This window comes from Cimex lectularius, unplaced genomic scaffold (assembly GCF_000648675.2).
Source record: "Cimex lectularius strain Harlan isolate CLEC.00 unplaced genomic scaffold, Clec_2.1 scaffold27, whole genome shotgun sequence".
Classification (NCBI taxonomy): Eukaryota; Metazoa; Arthropoda; class Insecta; order Hemiptera; family Cimicidae; genus Cimex; species Cimex lectularius.
The window spans coordinates 2533103-2551755 of record NW_019392670.1 but is presented as its reverse complement, the minus strand read 5'-3'; the positions used below and the strand labels follow the sequence as shown (position 1 = coordinate 2551755).

At 35.5% G+C, this 18653-nt stretch overlaps 1 protein-coding gene across 2 annotated transcripts in view; it reads left to right on the top strand.

Moving 5' to 3' along the window:
- LOC106667198 (uncharacterized protein ZK1073.1) overlaps positions 1 to 18653 on the top strand; it is a 77195-nt gene that overhangs the window by 48632 nt on the left and 9910 nt on the right. For both annotated transcript variants that reach the window (XM_014394988.2, XM_014394989.2), the window contains exon 2: positions 8613 to 8663. In XM_014394988.2, the coding sequence (XP_014250474.2) occupies positions 8613 to 8663 (51 nt within the window). The remainder of the gene's footprint in view (positions 1 to 8612; positions 8664 to 18653) is intronic.

Here is an 18653-nt window from a genome sequence, read left to right as displayed (position 1 = left end):
TCAAATTGTGTTATTCCCCCTGCTGATCTGTTCCAAAATCTTTTATTTTTTGTTTTCTACGAAAATTGGTATTCTTAAATTTAAGGGTGCTTAAAACTAACCATTTTTTTTTTTTAAATATTTTTTAGCCTATTTTACTGAAAGTGTCTTTTGGTTTTTGTGACTTTTTATTTCATTTATATCATGATATCTATACCATCTTACTTTCTTAGCCTCACTTAAAAACAAAATTGACTGATATATAAGAAACTTGAAATACATTAGCACAAAGGCAGAAAACTATATTTAAAAACGTAGATAAATTGCTTAAAAGTGGCGGGATCGCTAGGACGTGTCATTTTCGCCCTTGTATCACGTAAAAAGTCCATTCCAAATATTATTAACATGAAGGACAGAACGAAGAAATTATTCAGATTTCCAGTGTTTCACTAATTTTTAAGGATATTTTTAAGTGGAACAGGGGACATCAGAGGGAAAAATTGCCATCTAATTCGGCCAAAAAATGTTTATTGTTGTTTTCTACAAAAATTGGTATTGAAGGGCTTCAAAGAGTTTAATACGAATCTGAATGGTTCGTTTTCAGAAATAATTTATTTTCCCCTACTTTACTGAAAACGTCTTTCACTTTTCGTAACTTTTTACATATCTTATCTCATTTAATACATTCCTGCATAATATTTTCATATATTGGATTTTTTTTAAATCATACGATATATATATCGTATGAAATATATACATTGAAATACATACAGAACAAAGACAGAAAAATTATTTTTTCTTTTCGTCTCCTAGGACCCATTAGCAAGAAAACTCGGACATTTCGATCAAGTATCACCAAAACAAAAAAAAGTTTAAGGTTTATGTCAGTGCTACCACGCCCCTAGCCTACGTTGTAAGTTGAACATTAATTATTCGACCATCATTCAATAATAATAATAATGTGTGGTGAGTAGTGACTAGTATCTCTCAGGGCACTCTCAATAAGACACGCAAGAATGGCAGAATTACACAGAAGACAAAACTTTGAGCTCTGAAGATGATCTCAATGAAGATCGAAACGTTGGCACGATAAAGAAAATGTTTTTTTGAAACCTACGTCACACCAGATTGCATCTCACGATTTCTGAATAATTAATAATAGTAATAATACAATTGAAAATGGTCGTGCAATTTGACCGCAAGAATGGCTGGCAAGATAGGCTGATCTTGATTGGCTGATCTTCTATTAATAAAAAATAAGGGTGTTTTTAGAACTGGAAATATGTCAGAATGTGACGTAAATAACCTTTTTAATCTCATAATCCCTCATCGTTTATTCAAAACAAGAAATAAATGAATTTTGTTGCGCCTTGAGCCTGTTAAAAGATGCAGACAGCGTAGCTGACTTGAAGGGCAAATTTGTCATTACACTCAGTTGTTCAAACGTTGTATAAATAACATCTTTTTGTTGACTTCTACGAATATTTTTAAATCGTTTCTCTTGAGTTATGTAGTGATTTCTACCTACTTATTATCCATGTACCTTCCTGTCGCTTATCCCTTTTATCTGCCCTTTTAGACTTATTATAATTCAGTGAGGGAGGAAAGTCTGGAATTTTTTCATTAGTTAGAAAGTTCTTCTTGAATTCATCTTCAAAATATGCTACGTTTAAACGAACTGTTGTCGACAGTAAGGACCATGTTTTATGTCAGATTTGTTATGCGCTAAAGCTCCTTGAAGTGGATATGTAAAGACGAGGGTCGTCTAATATTTATCATTACATATTTTAATATTCATGCATTGGGTAAATCAAGTTTATATTATTAAACAAGCTCTCGACGACCATTTTCCTCGGTGGTCAAGCTCACAACCTCAATAGTAAAACCAAAATTTTGTTTACTTAAACAATTTCTAGAAAAATTGATTTATCAGAATTCGATTTGCCTAATATTCCCACGAGAGCATTTCATAACTATGTAGGTTCAACTGGACATGAATTTTTATTATAAGCCAAAAACTCAAGGTTTTTTTTCTCCAGGATTTAGATTAAATAATAATTTTGTTTAGAAATGTGTGGTGATTAGTGACCGTTAATCGATATTTATTTAGAAATCGTGAGATGCGGTCTGGTGTGATGTAGGTTTCAGAAAAACATTTTCTTTATCGTGCCAACGTTTCGATCTTTATTGAGATCATCTTCAGGGCCTGGGATTTACAAACATTGTTTACATATAACAATTACATTTTGGATGTGGAAAAGTGAATTTATACAATGCAAAATATATTTTTTATATATTCAATCAAAGTATTTCTACTCACTCAAAGTGTTTGTCTTCTGTGTAATTGTGCCATTCTTGCGTGTCGTGTCGAGAGTGCCAGTGAGATTTTGCTATTTTGTGTTTATATACGTTGGATTTTGAAGGGGTGGGGAAGGATGTCGGTATAGAAAAGACATTTTTGTATAAGGCGTCGGCTTCTTTGAGGTGAAAAGAGCCGACGAAGGGAAAAAATGTGTTGGTAATGGTTCGGCCAGATTATCCTTTCAGGATTATATAGAAAGGGATAAATAGGAAAAGGAAAGCTAAATTGTTGGGAAATTAGACTATGTGAAAAATATTTGATGTGTGGAATGTAATGTGATGATATAGGTATGTTATCTGTATTGAATTTGATTAATGATATTGGCGTAGCTGCGACTGAGTTTACATGTATCTGTTCTGTAATTGATGCTGTGTTTATCTCTGTTGATATAAACCATTTCTAAGAAATTACGTTTATGTTTGTTTTGTTCTGTGTGTAATACTTTTGGATTTTTGAAGTCGAAATTGTGTTGGTATTCGAGATGGTGGGTAGCGAGTGCTATAAGATTTGGCTTAGGTTTTTTGCAATCATAGAAACGTTGCTTTACTCTCTTGTCCAGATATTGGGATGTAAGACCGATGTAAGTTGCCGGACAGTTTAAACAGTTGATCTTGTAGATTACGTCAGATTTATTTGTTATTGGTGTGGGATCTTTAATTTTTGAAAAAAGTGTTTGAATTGTTTTATAATTTTTGAAAGCTATTTTGAAGTTTAAAAAAAATATATATATATTTTGCATTGTGTAAATTCACTTTTTCACATCCAAAATGTAATTGTTATATGTAAACAATGTTTGTAAATCCTAGGCCCTGAAGATGATCTCAATAAAGATCGAAACGTTGGCACGATAAAGAAAATGTTTTTCTGAAACCTACATCACACAGACCGCATCTCACGATTTCTAAATAAATATTAATTTTGTTTTAAAAAACTAGCGCTTCGCACTCGCATTCTCCATTTCACGGAAAATCATTGATAACCTGTCCCTAACTGTAAGATAACCTAACTTGACCCGTCTATAACCTTTAACCTACCCCACCATACCTAACCCGTCCCTAACATTAATTCCTAACCTTAACTAACCTAACATATGCGCACCTGGTAACCGCGTGTTCAGCCCCAAAACTTTAGAATGCTACAAAAAGCGTGTTGATGAGCAAGGTCATGCCGTTTGCGAGTTATTTTTTGTTTACACCGAAAAAATTTCATTAACTCTGACCTTGTTGTTGAAATATGAAATGATTGGTTTTAGGTTTCATTTGAAACCAAAATAACCGGCCATATCTTTGAACATGAAATTTTGATTTAAAAAACATTTAAAAAAGATGTTGGCAAACAGGCAAGCTACTAAAAAATGAAGTTAACTAAAAAAATCCAAGACTGGTCCAGTTGAGGGCGAATCAATATTAAAGTCGCCCTTCTGGTAAACAAAACTGTTGTGAAGATAAAAGGCGTGGTAAACGCTTTTCGCCATATATCGCATTAGCTCCAGCCCCATTAAGCAAATGAATACTATTAATTTCGATCAATTTTCCTTCTTACTATTTATGCAAAGGCAGAAGGTCATTCAATTAAATACCAACGGAAAACCAAATTATAAATAAACAACGACCATTCCTTCCCAATCGACCCCTTGGCTTTAACGTTTCTACTTTCTATGTGGTCTATTTCTTTTGAAAATTTTAGTATGGGGGAGAATCGAAGAGAGCCATTGGGAACAAAATAGGGCCTATGAAAGTCGCATTTTTCTCATCGTTGAGGCCATTTTTAATGTTGGAAATGACAAAGGGATTGTAAAAAGTACATCTGTTGGTGAAATTCCAGATTAAATTATTTCATGTATTTTAATTGTATTCAGACAAAAAATAAAATTTTTTGGGCTGGATTAGCCAGAGGGCATTTATTTTTGTACGATTTTCGGTGTACAATAAATACGAAAGGATAATTTATTTTAATGAAACTTTTTTTTGTGATACTAGGTCGATTAATATTATACAGGTGTCTGAGCTAACTTGCCAATTGGCCCTAGAAGCCGAATAACATTTTTTTAGGTAATTTATGCACTTTTTTAACATATAGTTTTCTGCTTACGTTGTGCAAGTATTTAAAGATTATACATTTCATAAGATTTGCTTTTTAAACTAAAATAAGAAAATAATACGCTGGATCCTACTTAAATTAGATTTGTGATTTAAAATGTATCAAAAATCAAAAAACACTTTCTGTAAAATATGCTAAAAAAAATATTTTTGCAAAAAATATTTTGAGTTGGTTTTAAGCACTCTATAACCCTCAACGAATTATAGGAAACAAAAAGCGTGACTTTTTTGGAATGAGTGACTCAGGTCAGGTCATTTTTTTCTTCTCCCATGTCCATTGTTCCACATAAAAATTCGTAAAATATCTGTATCTTATCCAAATTCCACGTTATTACAATCATTAAAAAGTTTAATTTTTCTTCTTTCAAGCTATGTCAACAAAATGTAGATTTGATGTTATCATTTGTGAGAAAAATAAAGATAATCAACAAGAACTTTTCAAACGATTGATTTTTATTTTATCTCGGGTTGTAATTTTTTTTTTTTACAGATAGTATACCGTTACTTGTAGTTTATACGGTTCTAAACCCAAAAGATCAGATAGATCAGAGAAGTTGTTGGAAAGTGATGACAATTTTTGTGATTTTCGAAAAACGTCGGAAGCGTTTTAGGAAGGCGAAAATTTGAGATTAAAAAAATTTTGCTTAGTTTTTCTTTAAAAAATTATTCATGGGTTTTTCGGTGTGCAAAAACCGATCATCAACTTCGTTTCTTGCTTTAAAAAAAGAAAAAAAATTGAACCTACTTTGCTACGACGCTAAGCCACAAAATGTGTTTTTCCCCTCCCCGATGGATGATTATTCTCTTAAAATTTCATAATTTCTATGGATTTTATTCAAATTCAATGTTTTTTTTACAATCGTTAGAAAGCTTCACTTGTATTCTTTCTGCCTGTGTCAACAAAGTTTTCAACGCTTTTATTTCATTTTTATTTGTTTTTTAAAATAAATATCCTTAAGTTCATCGCAAACATTGTTTTATTGTGAGCCTATGCCATTAAAATAATTATGTTTATCCTTCTGTAGAGCCCTGAGTTAGGCTTAATAAAAAGCCAAAAGCTTGGCAAAAATTTTTTTTATTATTTGGACCACACCCCTGATCGCAATCATCAATTGTGTCAACAATGTTAAAATTTAACGTCGTTATAATTGATAAAAGTAAATATGAAATGAACAAAACCTCAAAACGAAATTTTGTTTATCTCAAGTTGTTATTTTGTTACAAATAACATGTTTGTACCAATACTTGCAGTTTGTGAGGTACTAAGCCTTTCTAAAGTTTCCGTAGATCAGAAAATTTGTTACAGAGTTAAGGACAATTTTTGTGATTGTCGAAAAATTTCTGAGCCTTCAGGAAGGCGAAAAATTTGAGAGATATTTTTTCCCTCAAAATGCGTATTGTTTGGTTTTTCAGTTTGGGAAAAACGAATATCAATTTTGTTCCTTGTTAAAAAAAAAATTTAATCCACTGCTAGGTCGCTCTATCACAAATTATGTTGTTTTAAATAATCGCCCTACAAGAAACATGAGAATTTTTAAATCTATTCTCAATGTTTTCTGCTTTACTCTGTCTGTTATAAAATCCAACTGAGCTAGTATAAAAACTAGAAAAACAAAGACCGACCCTGAATTAATGACCCTAGGTCGTAGCTAATTGCAAACATGAATGATAATCTTTGCTTGTTTTGTTGCGCACTATGTACACATTTTTTATTTATTTATTTTAATTTACTATCCTCGTTGTTTGTTTATAGATGAATAACTATTAATTCGTCTGTATATCCATCCGTATTTACCTCCTACTTTATACACTGGCGGTCAAAAGTTTAGGACCACCTGTATATTTAAATCAAAATATCAAAATCACTTAAAACAGCGATTATATAGAATACCCTGTAGAAATTCATTAGTGTTCTTGGTCCGCTTGACCAAATAATATCTTTCAATTAATTAATCTGTATTTAAGGTATTGGTTGAGATAAAAAAGTCAGGGTCACAAGCGGTATTCGAACCCAAGACTTTCGGCTAAATACGCCGCTGCTCTACCACTTGAGCTATCGTGACTTCAATCCACTCGAACACCAACTTCCCATCTCAACCTCACCTTGTAGAAACTTGTATTTAAGTCAATTCAGTTAATCAGATGTGAGCAAAACAACGAGAAAAATAAAGATAAAGTTTTTTCTGTTTTCACTCTCAAAAATGGGTAAAAAGAAGGAATTTCCTGTGTAACTGCGCAGTGCAATTTAAACACTACACAAAATAAACTAATCTGATCGCCACATGGCCGCTTAACTAAAAAATTAAAAAACACGGGTCCATAACTCCCCTGTTGCTGCTTCGAGGAGACACACTCATCACGGCAAAGCTCGATCAGGACGACCCAGTATTTAACATCTACCCAGAAAGATAAATTTATTATTTTCAAAACCAACAGGGACAGATGACTCACTGGCCCCCAGATTAGAGCTCAGGTTAATACTTTCACCAAAAATCAATTTCTGTTTGAACCGAAACAAGCAGACTTAGGGAGGCCAACTTTTTGGGGTGTGTCGGTACACTGAAACCTACGCCCTGTTAATAAGAAGAAAAGGTATCAATGGGCACTTGCTCATAAGGATTTTTCAGTGGAGGATTGGAGAAAAATACTCAAGGCTGACGAATCAAAGTTTCAGGTATTTGAACCAAGTCGCAGGATTATGGTTCGTCGTACGCCATCAGAAAAGTTTATTCCTCAGTGCCTAATCCCGACTGTTAAGCATGGGGGAGGTTCAGTTTTTGTTTGGGGGTGTTTCTCGGGCTTTCGACAAGGAGATCTCGTACAAATTCAAGGAATACTCAACAAAGAGAGGCGCAAAGACATTTTGAAAGACCAAGCAATCCTGTTAAGCATGAGGAGGTTCAGTTTTTGTGTGTGGGTGTTTCTCGGGCTTTGGACAAAGAGATGAAAATTCAAGGAATACTCAACAAAGTGAGGTACAAAGACATTTTGAAAGACCAAGGGCATTTTAAAAACCGTTCTGGTTTTCGTTTAATTGGTTCTGGTTTTATTATGCAACAAGATAATGATCCTAAACATTCTTCCAAACCCATTATATTTAGTGGTCTATTGACCAAATTACTTCGTTCAATTAATTAATATTTTTGGTTGAAATGAAAAAGCTAGTGCCACGAACGGGATTCGGACCCACGACCTTCGGCTCTGTACGCCGCTGCTTTACCACTTGAGCTATCGTGACTTAACATGAGTTACCCCAGTGGTAGAGCAGTGGCGTATTTAGCCAAAGGTCCTGGGTTCGAATCCCGTGACACTAGCTTTTTCATTTCAACCAAAAACTTTACATAAAAAAATTCTTCCAAACTTTGTGGAGGCTAATTAGAAGAAAAAAAATGAAGGGGTTTTGAAGAACATTACTTGGCCAGCTCAATCTGAATCCAAAAAGAAGCTTTGAGAACAGGATAGGAACGTCCGAACTCATGCTCCAACTTCACAAAAACACCTTCGGGAGCTTTTCTCCAAAGTTGTTGGAATAACATGCCTTTTGAAAAATTAGAAAAACTTATGGAAAGATTGCCACAAGTACTCCGAGCCGCCTTGAAGAGCAAGGGGGGATTGACGAAAAAACGTATAGATCAAATTTTTTTCTACCGTATTTACTTTTAATCCATTGATGTCATTTTGTTTTATTGCACAGATACCTTGTCATTGTTTTAATATAATTTTGTTTTGAAATCTTTATTTTCGTTGTTTTCTTGCAAAAAGATTGAGGTGGTCCTTCACCTTTGACCGGCAGTGTACATCATCACGTAGTTTAGTTTGTTAATCAAGTTTTTGATTCTGGAGTGTTTTTTACTGCGCCTTTTCAATGTTGCGTATTTATGTATTACGATTAACTCCAGTTTTATTCCGTTAACATGAGAAATTCAACAAGTGCTACGTGCGTCGGAGCACGAAGCCCTTGTCGTGTCGAGAACTACTTTCCCTGACTGCTTGATTTCTAAATGTGCCGGCTCGTCGAAACTCCAAAGAGATCTGAATCGTCTGTTTACAAGCCGTTGATGACAATAATTACATTCGGACTACAAGGCCGTTGAGAGAACGTTTTCATTCAGGCTAGGACATTATTTTTAAATCCCCGTACACTATATTAATTGTTATCATTTATGTTTCAGAGGTACATGATCAGCACTGAGAAAAGTGGAGACCTCATCGTACATGTACAGGTACGTCACTTTTTTTTTGTTTATATGTTTACTTATGAATTAAATTACGGTATAATTACTGTGAAAAGTCTAAACTTGGATTATATGTTTTAAGTTGATACTCAGATGCGTTTCGCCTTTGCACTGCTATCTTCTATGAGGGATAGTAGAGGGCGTGAGATGGGTTTGAGTTACATCGAAAAACCAGCGAGTGTAGACGGACCCATTAAGTAACTCGGAAGGGTCCAACACAATTTTTAACATGGGTGTAATATGGGAGAGTGTGTAGTGTATGAGGAGCAAATCCCTTTCTCTCTTTCTTACCCTCTTTCTCCTCATTCCCATTCTCTCTCTTTTTTTCTCACTACCTTTTGATCTCTCTATCACTCTATCACTCTATCACTCTCACTCTCTCTCTCTCTCTCTCTCTCTCTCTCTCTCTCTCTCTCTCCCTTTCTCCAACACCCTCTCTCCCTCCCTCCCTTTTGTTTTCATTTTCACCTTATTTCTCTCTCCTTCTCTCTCTCTCATGATCTTTTTCTCACTTTTCTTTCGCACTCCCTTTTAATATATCCTTTTAATATATATTTCCCTCTCCCTCCNCTTCTATCTCTCTTTTGTTTTCATTTTCACCTTATTTCTCTCTCCCTCCCCCTCTCTCTCCCTCTCCCTCCCTTTTGTTTTCATTTTCACCTCATTTCTCTCTCTCTTTTTCTTTGTCTTTCTCACTCACTTAAACACACACACATTCTCTTTCTCCTCCCATTCTCTTCCTTTTTCATTTGCACACACTCTTTCTGTCTCTTTCTATTTTTCTTACTTTCTGTATCTTTGTGATATAGGTTGTGACCTTAATTACGTTTCCTTGCTTATCTTAATGAGCTGAATTTGTTCGTAGACACACTGCCACACATTTCATTAAGAACCATTTCCATGTTCCTTGCTTCAAGCATTAAACAGTAATTCGTGTTGATATTGTTTTAATTTAAATTGAATATATTTGGCAACATTTTTTCTTGTGGCTTGGGCGCAAGGAATTCTTGACTGTTTTTTAACGTGGCTTCTACATACTTATTTTGGCCCGTTCAACGGATAATTCGTCAACAAATTATTGCGGTCATTTCACCGGCAATTGTTTTCGCCAAATTTTATGCAAATCGATCGTAGGGACGTAGTGAGGCCGAGTTCTCGAAAAACCTCTAATTAATTTATGCCCTATGCACTCGATTTCTGGGGTTCGAGGAGTTGTTAAAAATAGTAGAGATAAATCTATATATAAACCAAATCCCCGCTCTGCCGGACGAACTAGTCCACCTTGAGCCCCGTTAAAACAATAGCAGAGGTCCGTCGCAGCCGAAAGACGACGTGCGGAGGTCATTTACGGAAACGTCTGAAAATAAGTAGGAAGAGGTGCGAGGGTGTTCCAATTCTGGGGTTCGATATTTCCACGCCGCCCCTTGCAACAACGCATTTTGTCCAAACTGCGCAAAAACACGGCACCGTTCGGTTCGTGCTTGACAAAATATCCGGACGTCGGTGTTTAACACACGGCCTTCACGGGCTCGTCGATCAGGCACTCACTTCACATTTAAACAAGTTCTAATTAGATAATTATATATTAAAATCAAATGTGTCTCTTTGATGTTTTGTTTTTTTTCGCAAAATGTAACAACGGAAATTAAAAAATAGCGATGACTGAAACGGAAGCCCATATCCAGTTCATCTCGAAGGTCGAGATCAATAGAACAAACACAATAGTCCTTACGTAATTGTAGGGTAAGGCTAATTCCTACGTCTTGCATCTATCATATTCATGTTAGATATTCTATTTCGGTTTTATTTCATTACACATAAAATTAGTGTTTTATAATTAGTTCCGTTATAATTAGTGCTTCTGTTTGCCACCACCCCGTGGTTAAAGAGGCTCGACGAGTTGGATTTAGCCATGTACACACAGGAGAAAAATTCCACCCACTTGTAATATAACTTGCTTTGTATGTATTTTTACATATTAATCAAAGTTTCACGCTTTTTAACGTTTAATAATTGAGTCTGTGTCTAAAAAAGTAAAAAAATGTAAATTGCTAAGGAAAAGAAAAATACAAAAAAAGACGGACAGATAAAATTTGTTTATCTAGATTTTAAAATAACGTTTCAATATCGCGGCATTTCCTCCTCTTGCCTTAATTACATCTCGAAGACGCTTCGGCTTACTTTCTCAATCTGGAAATGTTTCTTTTCTGGAGCCCATTCTTCACGAAGAATCCTTTCAAGATCGTGGAGTGTATCAGGAAGTGATGAACGTGCTCTTATTCCTGTTTTGAGGTTATCCCTGGTGGTAATCAAGTCCGAAGAACGGGCTGGCCAGGCTAAGATCCTGATGTTATGCTGTTGAAGGTACGTTTGTACTATGCGAGCGACATGTGAACGAGCATTATCGTGTATCAGATTAGGATTGTCGCTGATTTCATCGAGGATGGGCAACACGTGATGTTTCAAAATTTCATCCACCATAGCGAGTGGCCGTCAAAGACCCTGTGCGACTCACCATTGAAATTTCCGCCCACATCATCTCTGAGCTACGTTAAAAAGGTTGGCTCTGGAAACAATTGCAAGCTTCGTACCTTTCATTTCGCCTTTTCCTCACACTTTCACGCCCATCTGGAGATCGTAGAGCAAATCTACACTCATCTGTAAAAAGTACAGCAGACCAATCGTCCAAAAACCAATGGCTGTGTTCTCGAGCAAATGGGAGTTGTACTCTGTGCTCTGGTCAATTCTGGTCCTCTTACGGGGCGAAAAGCCATCAGCTATACTGATTTAATCTTCTTCGAGCAGTGCGTTCAGAAATTTAGAAACCTAGAACTTCCTGGAGATGATGAATTGCTTGAACAACAGTAAGGTGCCGGTTTCGCAAAATTAACAAAGTCAAAAAATCATCAAGGTCATCCTCTGGTTCTGTTCCCTAGGGAGTCCAGAACCGGGCCTTCTATGGTAGGACCCAGTTTCTGGAAAACTTTTAACGGCGTTTAGCAGAGTTTTGTACGGACTCCGATGGCAATAGCCGCATATCTGATGGTATTTCCATCATCAATAAGTGCCATACCACGCTCAACATCCTCAGCACTAAGTGGCATTTTCAAGTTTAAAAATTGAAATTAAGGAGACAAAGATGAAAACTAAACATTTTATTGCTTCAGAATTCAAATGAGACTGAATAAACATTTTAAAATCAGTAAAAAGTAAATATTGAAAAATCTTTCATCCTTGTTTTGGATTAAGGATTAAGTGTGTTTACCTAATTGATATTCCTAATTTAAAACGTAGCATAAATATGACATATTTATTCTAAATTCGCCTGGCATAAAGAGTGAGTTTCTCTCTGTATCGGACGAATCGACAGTTATCGATGGTTTATTGTGGACGTTTTGAGGTCTGCAGGTCGATGGACCTGGTAATTTCCGATCATAGGTCTGTCTATCCAAGCTGTTTTGGCTTCTTGCCATTGTGGTCGAGCAAGCCGCCAGCACTAGCTACAGCAACAAGGGTTCTCGCAGCATCATCTCTCTCATTCTCAACAGGCGACGTGACTGCCTATGCTATATCGCGTTTTGACCATGAGCCTACAATTCGTTTCGACCAGAAAGTTCGATCTGTTTCGACCCAGTTCGAAGTTTTTAAAAGGAGAAATCGTTTCGTCCTAAGTAACAGCACCAACCGTACTACCTGTATGTCAGTTTAATTAATATAAAGATATTCACATTAGGAAATCATTAGATCATAGTGCATCCCTAATCATTCCTACCGGTTACGAGGTTGATCACAAAAATGCACGGAAATACACGGAATACGACGTACATTTCACGAAGACTACCGCACAGAAACTGGCGAATAAATGACTGAAAACATCCTACCATCGAAATAACTAGATTCATGACATTTCAGATGCCTATTTACTTTTCTGCTGTTTGACGATGGATCGAAAGTAGGTGGGTGATGCAGGGCTCTGAACGAAATGCACCCGGGTGCCAGCTAGACGAGTCCGTCGCTACCGAGTCTGCCAAATCCCGCTGCACGGACCATCAGCTCGTCGACATCAGTTCACGGACTTACACCCTGTATCCGTTTTTTATGGAGTCAAGTAGAGACTTCACTACTACCTATAGGTTAGGTGGTAGTTTTGATAGCAGGAGCCGGCCGGTATAGAGGTGGTAGTTTTGATAGCAGGAGCCGGCCGGTATAGAGGCCTGTATTTTCCTCAAATCTTATCAGCTTATTTGACATTTTCCTCAAATCTTAGTTCCTCGGCTTTCCTTTTTGAAGGATATACGAACTCTTAATTTGCCTCATATCAGGTGCTTTCGTTTTTCCTTCTCGAGCCATTTTTCCTGTCCAAAGGTGAGAGGGCCTCCTTCTTTCGCGAGTTGGTCAGCCTGTGCGTTTAATTCTATACCGTAATATCTTAGAACCCACCTTGAAGTTTCTTTGTTTTGATTTACTTGGGCCATTAGGAAATTTAGGCATTCTCTCAAAAAGCAAAATTATGAATCTTCTATCTTGCCTCATACCTGGTGCTTTTGTACTGAGCTTGTGTGTTTCTTTCTCAAGTCATTTTTCTAGTTCCAATTTTAGCACACTGTCCAGTGCGCCTAGTTAGAGAGCTCGTTTTTTGGCAAGTTGTCTAGCTTATTCGTTTCCTTCTATAATTTAATGTTCTGGAGCCCACCTCAAGATACTTTGTGTTCTCCAAGTGTCATGTAGCAATTTAGTCACTCCCAGGCTAGGATGAAGCTCATAGCATATGCTTTATATCTTTATAAACTGCCTAACTGCTCGAAAGTATCTACATGCACCCTTCATTTTCTTCTTAACTACTCAGCAGGTAGTTTGATTGCATTTGGAAACAATCCAAGGGATTTTCACTACGGTGTAATTTACCCTTTACTCCAAGTTTGTACAATTCCCCCTGTAAAACTAAACAAGGAATGAGTTAACCCTCTTATGGATAAATTTAGATAAATTAAGAATTTAACTGTAATCTGTATTGCACTGCACGTTGGTGCACAACCTTTTCCCTCACGTAATAGTATAGTGGGGGAAACATGTGTTTTATTGCTTGTTTAGTTTAGTGCTTGAACAAGATTAGTAGCAGGATAAGCCAGATGTTCCATTTTATTATTCCTTAACTCTCATCTTACTGAATAAGTTTAGAAATAAATTAAGAATAGTTTTGGTTGATTTTGAATGAAATGAATAAAAATGATCATTCTTAATATTTTAATCAAAATCCATTGTAAACTTCTAAATTATCGAGTAAAATATACAAAATAATGAATATGAAATACAAAGGAACACATTTATCTTTCTTAGTTCTTGGTGTTTACATTTTTAAAAAGTTATTAAACTTTTACATTTTTAAAAAGTTATTAAACTTTTTATTATCAAAATAACGTTATAACTTTATTAATTTTAACACTCGGCCGTGTATACCATCCACATGCCGTATCTAAGGTGCTTAGGAACCAAATTATCGAGAGCCTAAGCTCAAACACTTACATAATGTAAATTATTAAAAAATGCTGGCAAACATAACCGTGATTGATGTCTATTGTTTACTATATTAGTACATTTAATTGACACGAGTAGCGCTGTTGACATTTTGATCAAAGAATGCTGGCTAACCTAACCCTGATTGATAATTACTGTTTACTAGATTAGTACATTTAATTGACACGAGTAGCGCTGTTGATATTTTGATCAAAGAATACTGGCTAACCTAACCATGATTGATGTTTATTGTTTACTAGATTAGTACATTAAATTGACACGAGTAGCGCTGTTGATATTTTGATTAAAGAATACTGGCTAACCTAACCCTGATTGATAATTACTGTTTACTAGATTAGTACATTTAATTTGTGTTTATCAATCATTGAACCCCTGACCAGGTGAGAATGGGAAATAATCAGTGTAATACCTAATATTGATACATTGTTGTAGCAATCTAATACGTTTATTCCAGATTGAACATTTTGCTCATTCTTACATATATATATATACTACGCATGGATTTCTTGTAAACACAGATAAAAAGTAAAATGAAAGGATGGCGATTTTTTGGCGTTTATTGTTTTGTTAAAAAGTTGGATTTGTCATTACGAGGGTAACAATGTTTACTCGTCTGTATTGCACGTTTTTTTTACGACCTTTTCCCCCATGGTATATTATAAGGTGGGGAAAACACTAGCACATGTGTTTTACTGTTTACCTTTAGTGCTTTAACAAGATTAGTTGCAGGATAAGCCAGAAGTTACATTTTATTTTCCCATCACACTCGTCTTATTGGGTAGTCTATTAGGAACTTTCTCGTTTTCTTGTTTTAATTATGTAAGATGGAAATTGTTTTAAATGTTGTAATGTTGTTAAAGGTTCGGCGTCTATCTGTCAAGTACCACTTAAATGAAACGGATGAAATCGGGCTGAAATGTGTTTGCCAGTACGTACAATCTTCCAACTCGCGGGTTTGAAAAATAATTTCACGTTACATTTTGTATCTATCTAATGAGTTTATTTCGGATTGAAGAGTTTGACTTTCATTCTTATGTATATTATGTATGGATTTTTTTGTACGCACAGATAAGAAGTAGAATAAAGGGATGGCGATTTTTGGCTCGGTTTCCATAGGGAGCGGAAACAGATTGCCACCATGCGATTCATCTCTTGGACATTTCGATTTATCCATCATTCTTCCTGTTCAACCATTATGGACCCCTTTCACCCTCTCGCCCTTCACCAATACTACTCCTCTCCACAATCAAAATGGCGAAAAAAAAATCCATTTCTATAAATTATATTATTTTGAGTTTAATTATATGCTATGGACGTTCTGCCTAATGCTCCACGGATGTTCTTGCTTATATTTTTGATTATATTGCGAGTCGTTACTTCAAGTTAGCCGGAATTATACACTGATTCATCTTACCCTTTTCAACCGAAATATTATGGATTAAACAACTAAAACACATCATCAGCGATTCGTTTATCATACTATATATAGTTTTCTAAGAAAAGTAAGTAGTTTGGAATTTGTTGAAATTTTGTTTATATTTTTTTAACCAATGGCGTGTTTATAGAGATATAGTTTTCCAGTAGGTGCGCCAGGAAAGTACCCTACTTCGGAATCTGAAGGATCGGTTGTTTTGTTTTCTGGTTTATCATTTCTATCTTCCGTTTTTCTCTCTTCTCTACTTTAAAATGGACGTTGGCCGTGGGGTCAATGATAAATGGAGCTCATTTTGTTTGCCTACTGCTGCAAATTTAAAAAATATGGATCCCGCACCATTTCTAGACTTTTGAGACAATCACTGGTTTTTAATCCATGTAAGGACAGCCAAAATGATGAGAGCTTTCTTAGCTTTCTCAATATTTTAATCAAAATTCCTTCATAACTTTTCTATTTCATTAATTACAGTATACATAATACAGTATAATTATTAGTATTACAGAGTATACATAGATACATATATACACATATGTATACAGTGCTTCCTTGATAAAAAAAAAAATTGGCTAACCTAAAAGTGATCGATTACATATTTAGAAGTTCATCTTTATGTAAGGTATTGGTTGATAAAAAAGCCAGTGTCACGAGCGATTCGAACGCACGACCTTCGGCTAAATACGCCGTTGCTCTAACCACTTGAGCTATCGTGCTTAGAAACACACCAACTTCCCATCTCAACCTACCTTTCGAATTTTCCCTCCTTTTTGCCATTTATCAAATGTCGGCAATTTCAAAAAGGCCACGGAGAGCTTTAGTGAAGATATACTTCGATTTGCTTATTAAATCCATTATATTTCGTGGTTCGATTGACCAAACAACTTTTTTCAGTTAATTAATCTTTACGTAAGGTATTGGTTGAATAAAAAAGCCAGTCTCACGAGCGGGATTCGAACCCACGACCTTCGGCTAAATAATGGGTCGAAGTCACGATAGCTCAAGTGGCAGAGCAGCGGCGTATTTAGCCGAAGCTCGCGGGTTCGAATCCCGCTCGTGACACGGACTTTTTTATTTCAACCAATAATCTTACGTAAAGATTAATTAACTGAAAGTTGTTTGTTCAATCGGACCACGAAATATAATGGATTTATTTACAAGATTCGCTACTGTCTTATAACGTTGCAGGTCTTAAATCCAAAGTCAAATACTGTTTGTTTTTAGATTTTGTTAATAAGTTTGTTTGTACGTACTTTTCGAAATTTTTATTTAAAAAAAGAGAAGTAATACTTTATTGGATAAATGTTTTCAAGATTTTATATTGCTCTGGGTGTCGGCGAGGAGATCCGGTAGGTTTCGGTGGGCAATGGTTAGAGAATTTGATTCAGATTAACGAGGGCGAATCATTTTTTTTTTTAATTCTTTAGATGGTATAAACATAATTAGTGTTAATATTAATCTACAACCATTTTTCATTCTTACCGTTTATTTAAATTGTTCTTCTTGGGACATGGATTTTTCAAATATCGCTTGTTCTGCGGATAAACATTCTTCTCAGTTTATCTTGACTTGTGACCTTAAGGTTAGACTGGGCAATTCCCATTTTCTCCCTAATGATCTGCTACTTGATAATCCTAATTTAAAAAATTCCAAAGACCAAGGTTTGAACACCAGAAGGTACAAATTTCTCGACTTCTCTGTCGAGTAGTAATAATTTTTGGGCGGTTCCCAGATGATCCTGACGACGAGTTTACTTCTGATGGTCACGTAGGCTCTTCAGGTAATACATATATTGTGTCCCTTGGCTGTTTACATCTCGTATATGATTTTAGAATCCTCCTTGAACATTTTTCATATCATCTCCCCAATAATGTGAATTTTTCCTCTAACATCAGCACTCCTGAAGAATTCTTTCAACCACTTTTACCTCAGTCAGCTTGGGATGAAAAAAACTTGCTGACATCTATAAATGTAATCTGCTTGCCCCGCTCTGAAACGTCCTGGCCTTTCCAAACGACACCCAAGCATGATTACATGTATTAATACGCTGTTATGCCTGTATCCCCTTCTCGTACACTTAACACTTTTTTAATAAGTACAGTCAAAGAAAGCCATGGTTTGGTGGAGTCTGCTTTCATGCCAGAAAGAGTTTTTTAAATTGCTTAATTTATACCGTGTTACTAACTCGTTAATAGTTAAAAATGCTTATGTACACAAAAAGAAATAATTTATCTCCTCCTTGGTCCTATCAATTTTCTTCTGTCAACAATTCTAAATAGCTTTGGTCCTTGGTAAATAAGCTTAAAAAATTTGTGAGTAGCAATATCGTATTGATGACGTCTTCGGAAAATTACTTAACCCCTCCAGGGATTCCTTTTATGTTTTTACGCTGAACTTTCATCACATCTACTTCACTTGATGCCCCATTTTTTGTCATGATTATTTCAAATTTGTGATAAACAGTAGAAAAAACACAACAAAGCTGGATGTGATCGGTTTACTTATGTATGCTCCGGAAATGTTTTGTGAAAAATTATATCTCTTCAACTTCATCTATCTGAATGGTTCTACTCTATCTATTTTCAGTAGTTCACTCATTTTTCGCCCTTTAAAACACGTCAACATCAGATGTTTTCTGAAATTCAGATGTGGGTACTTCACCTTCTGTAATCTCATTAAGCTTAAATTTCTTTAAAAAAAGTGTGGTAAGCTGTACTGTTTTTTGTTGACCTTAAAGCAGCTTTTGATACAGTTAGATAAAGAAACTATACAATTTATTATTTGTATTACAATAGTATTGTTATTATATAGATGGCTTTAACTATGTTGACGCCCGCCATCTTGTGCAGTATGTAGAGAGGGTTCGTGCAGTCTAAGTTTAAGCACAACAGTTGAACTGTGTGTTTACTTTGAAGTGTTAAAACAGTTCGTTTTCTTCTATATAAGAACTCCGTTCACCTGATAGATAGTATGGTCCATTCTGTTCCATTTTTAAAGCTTTATAATGCAGGAAT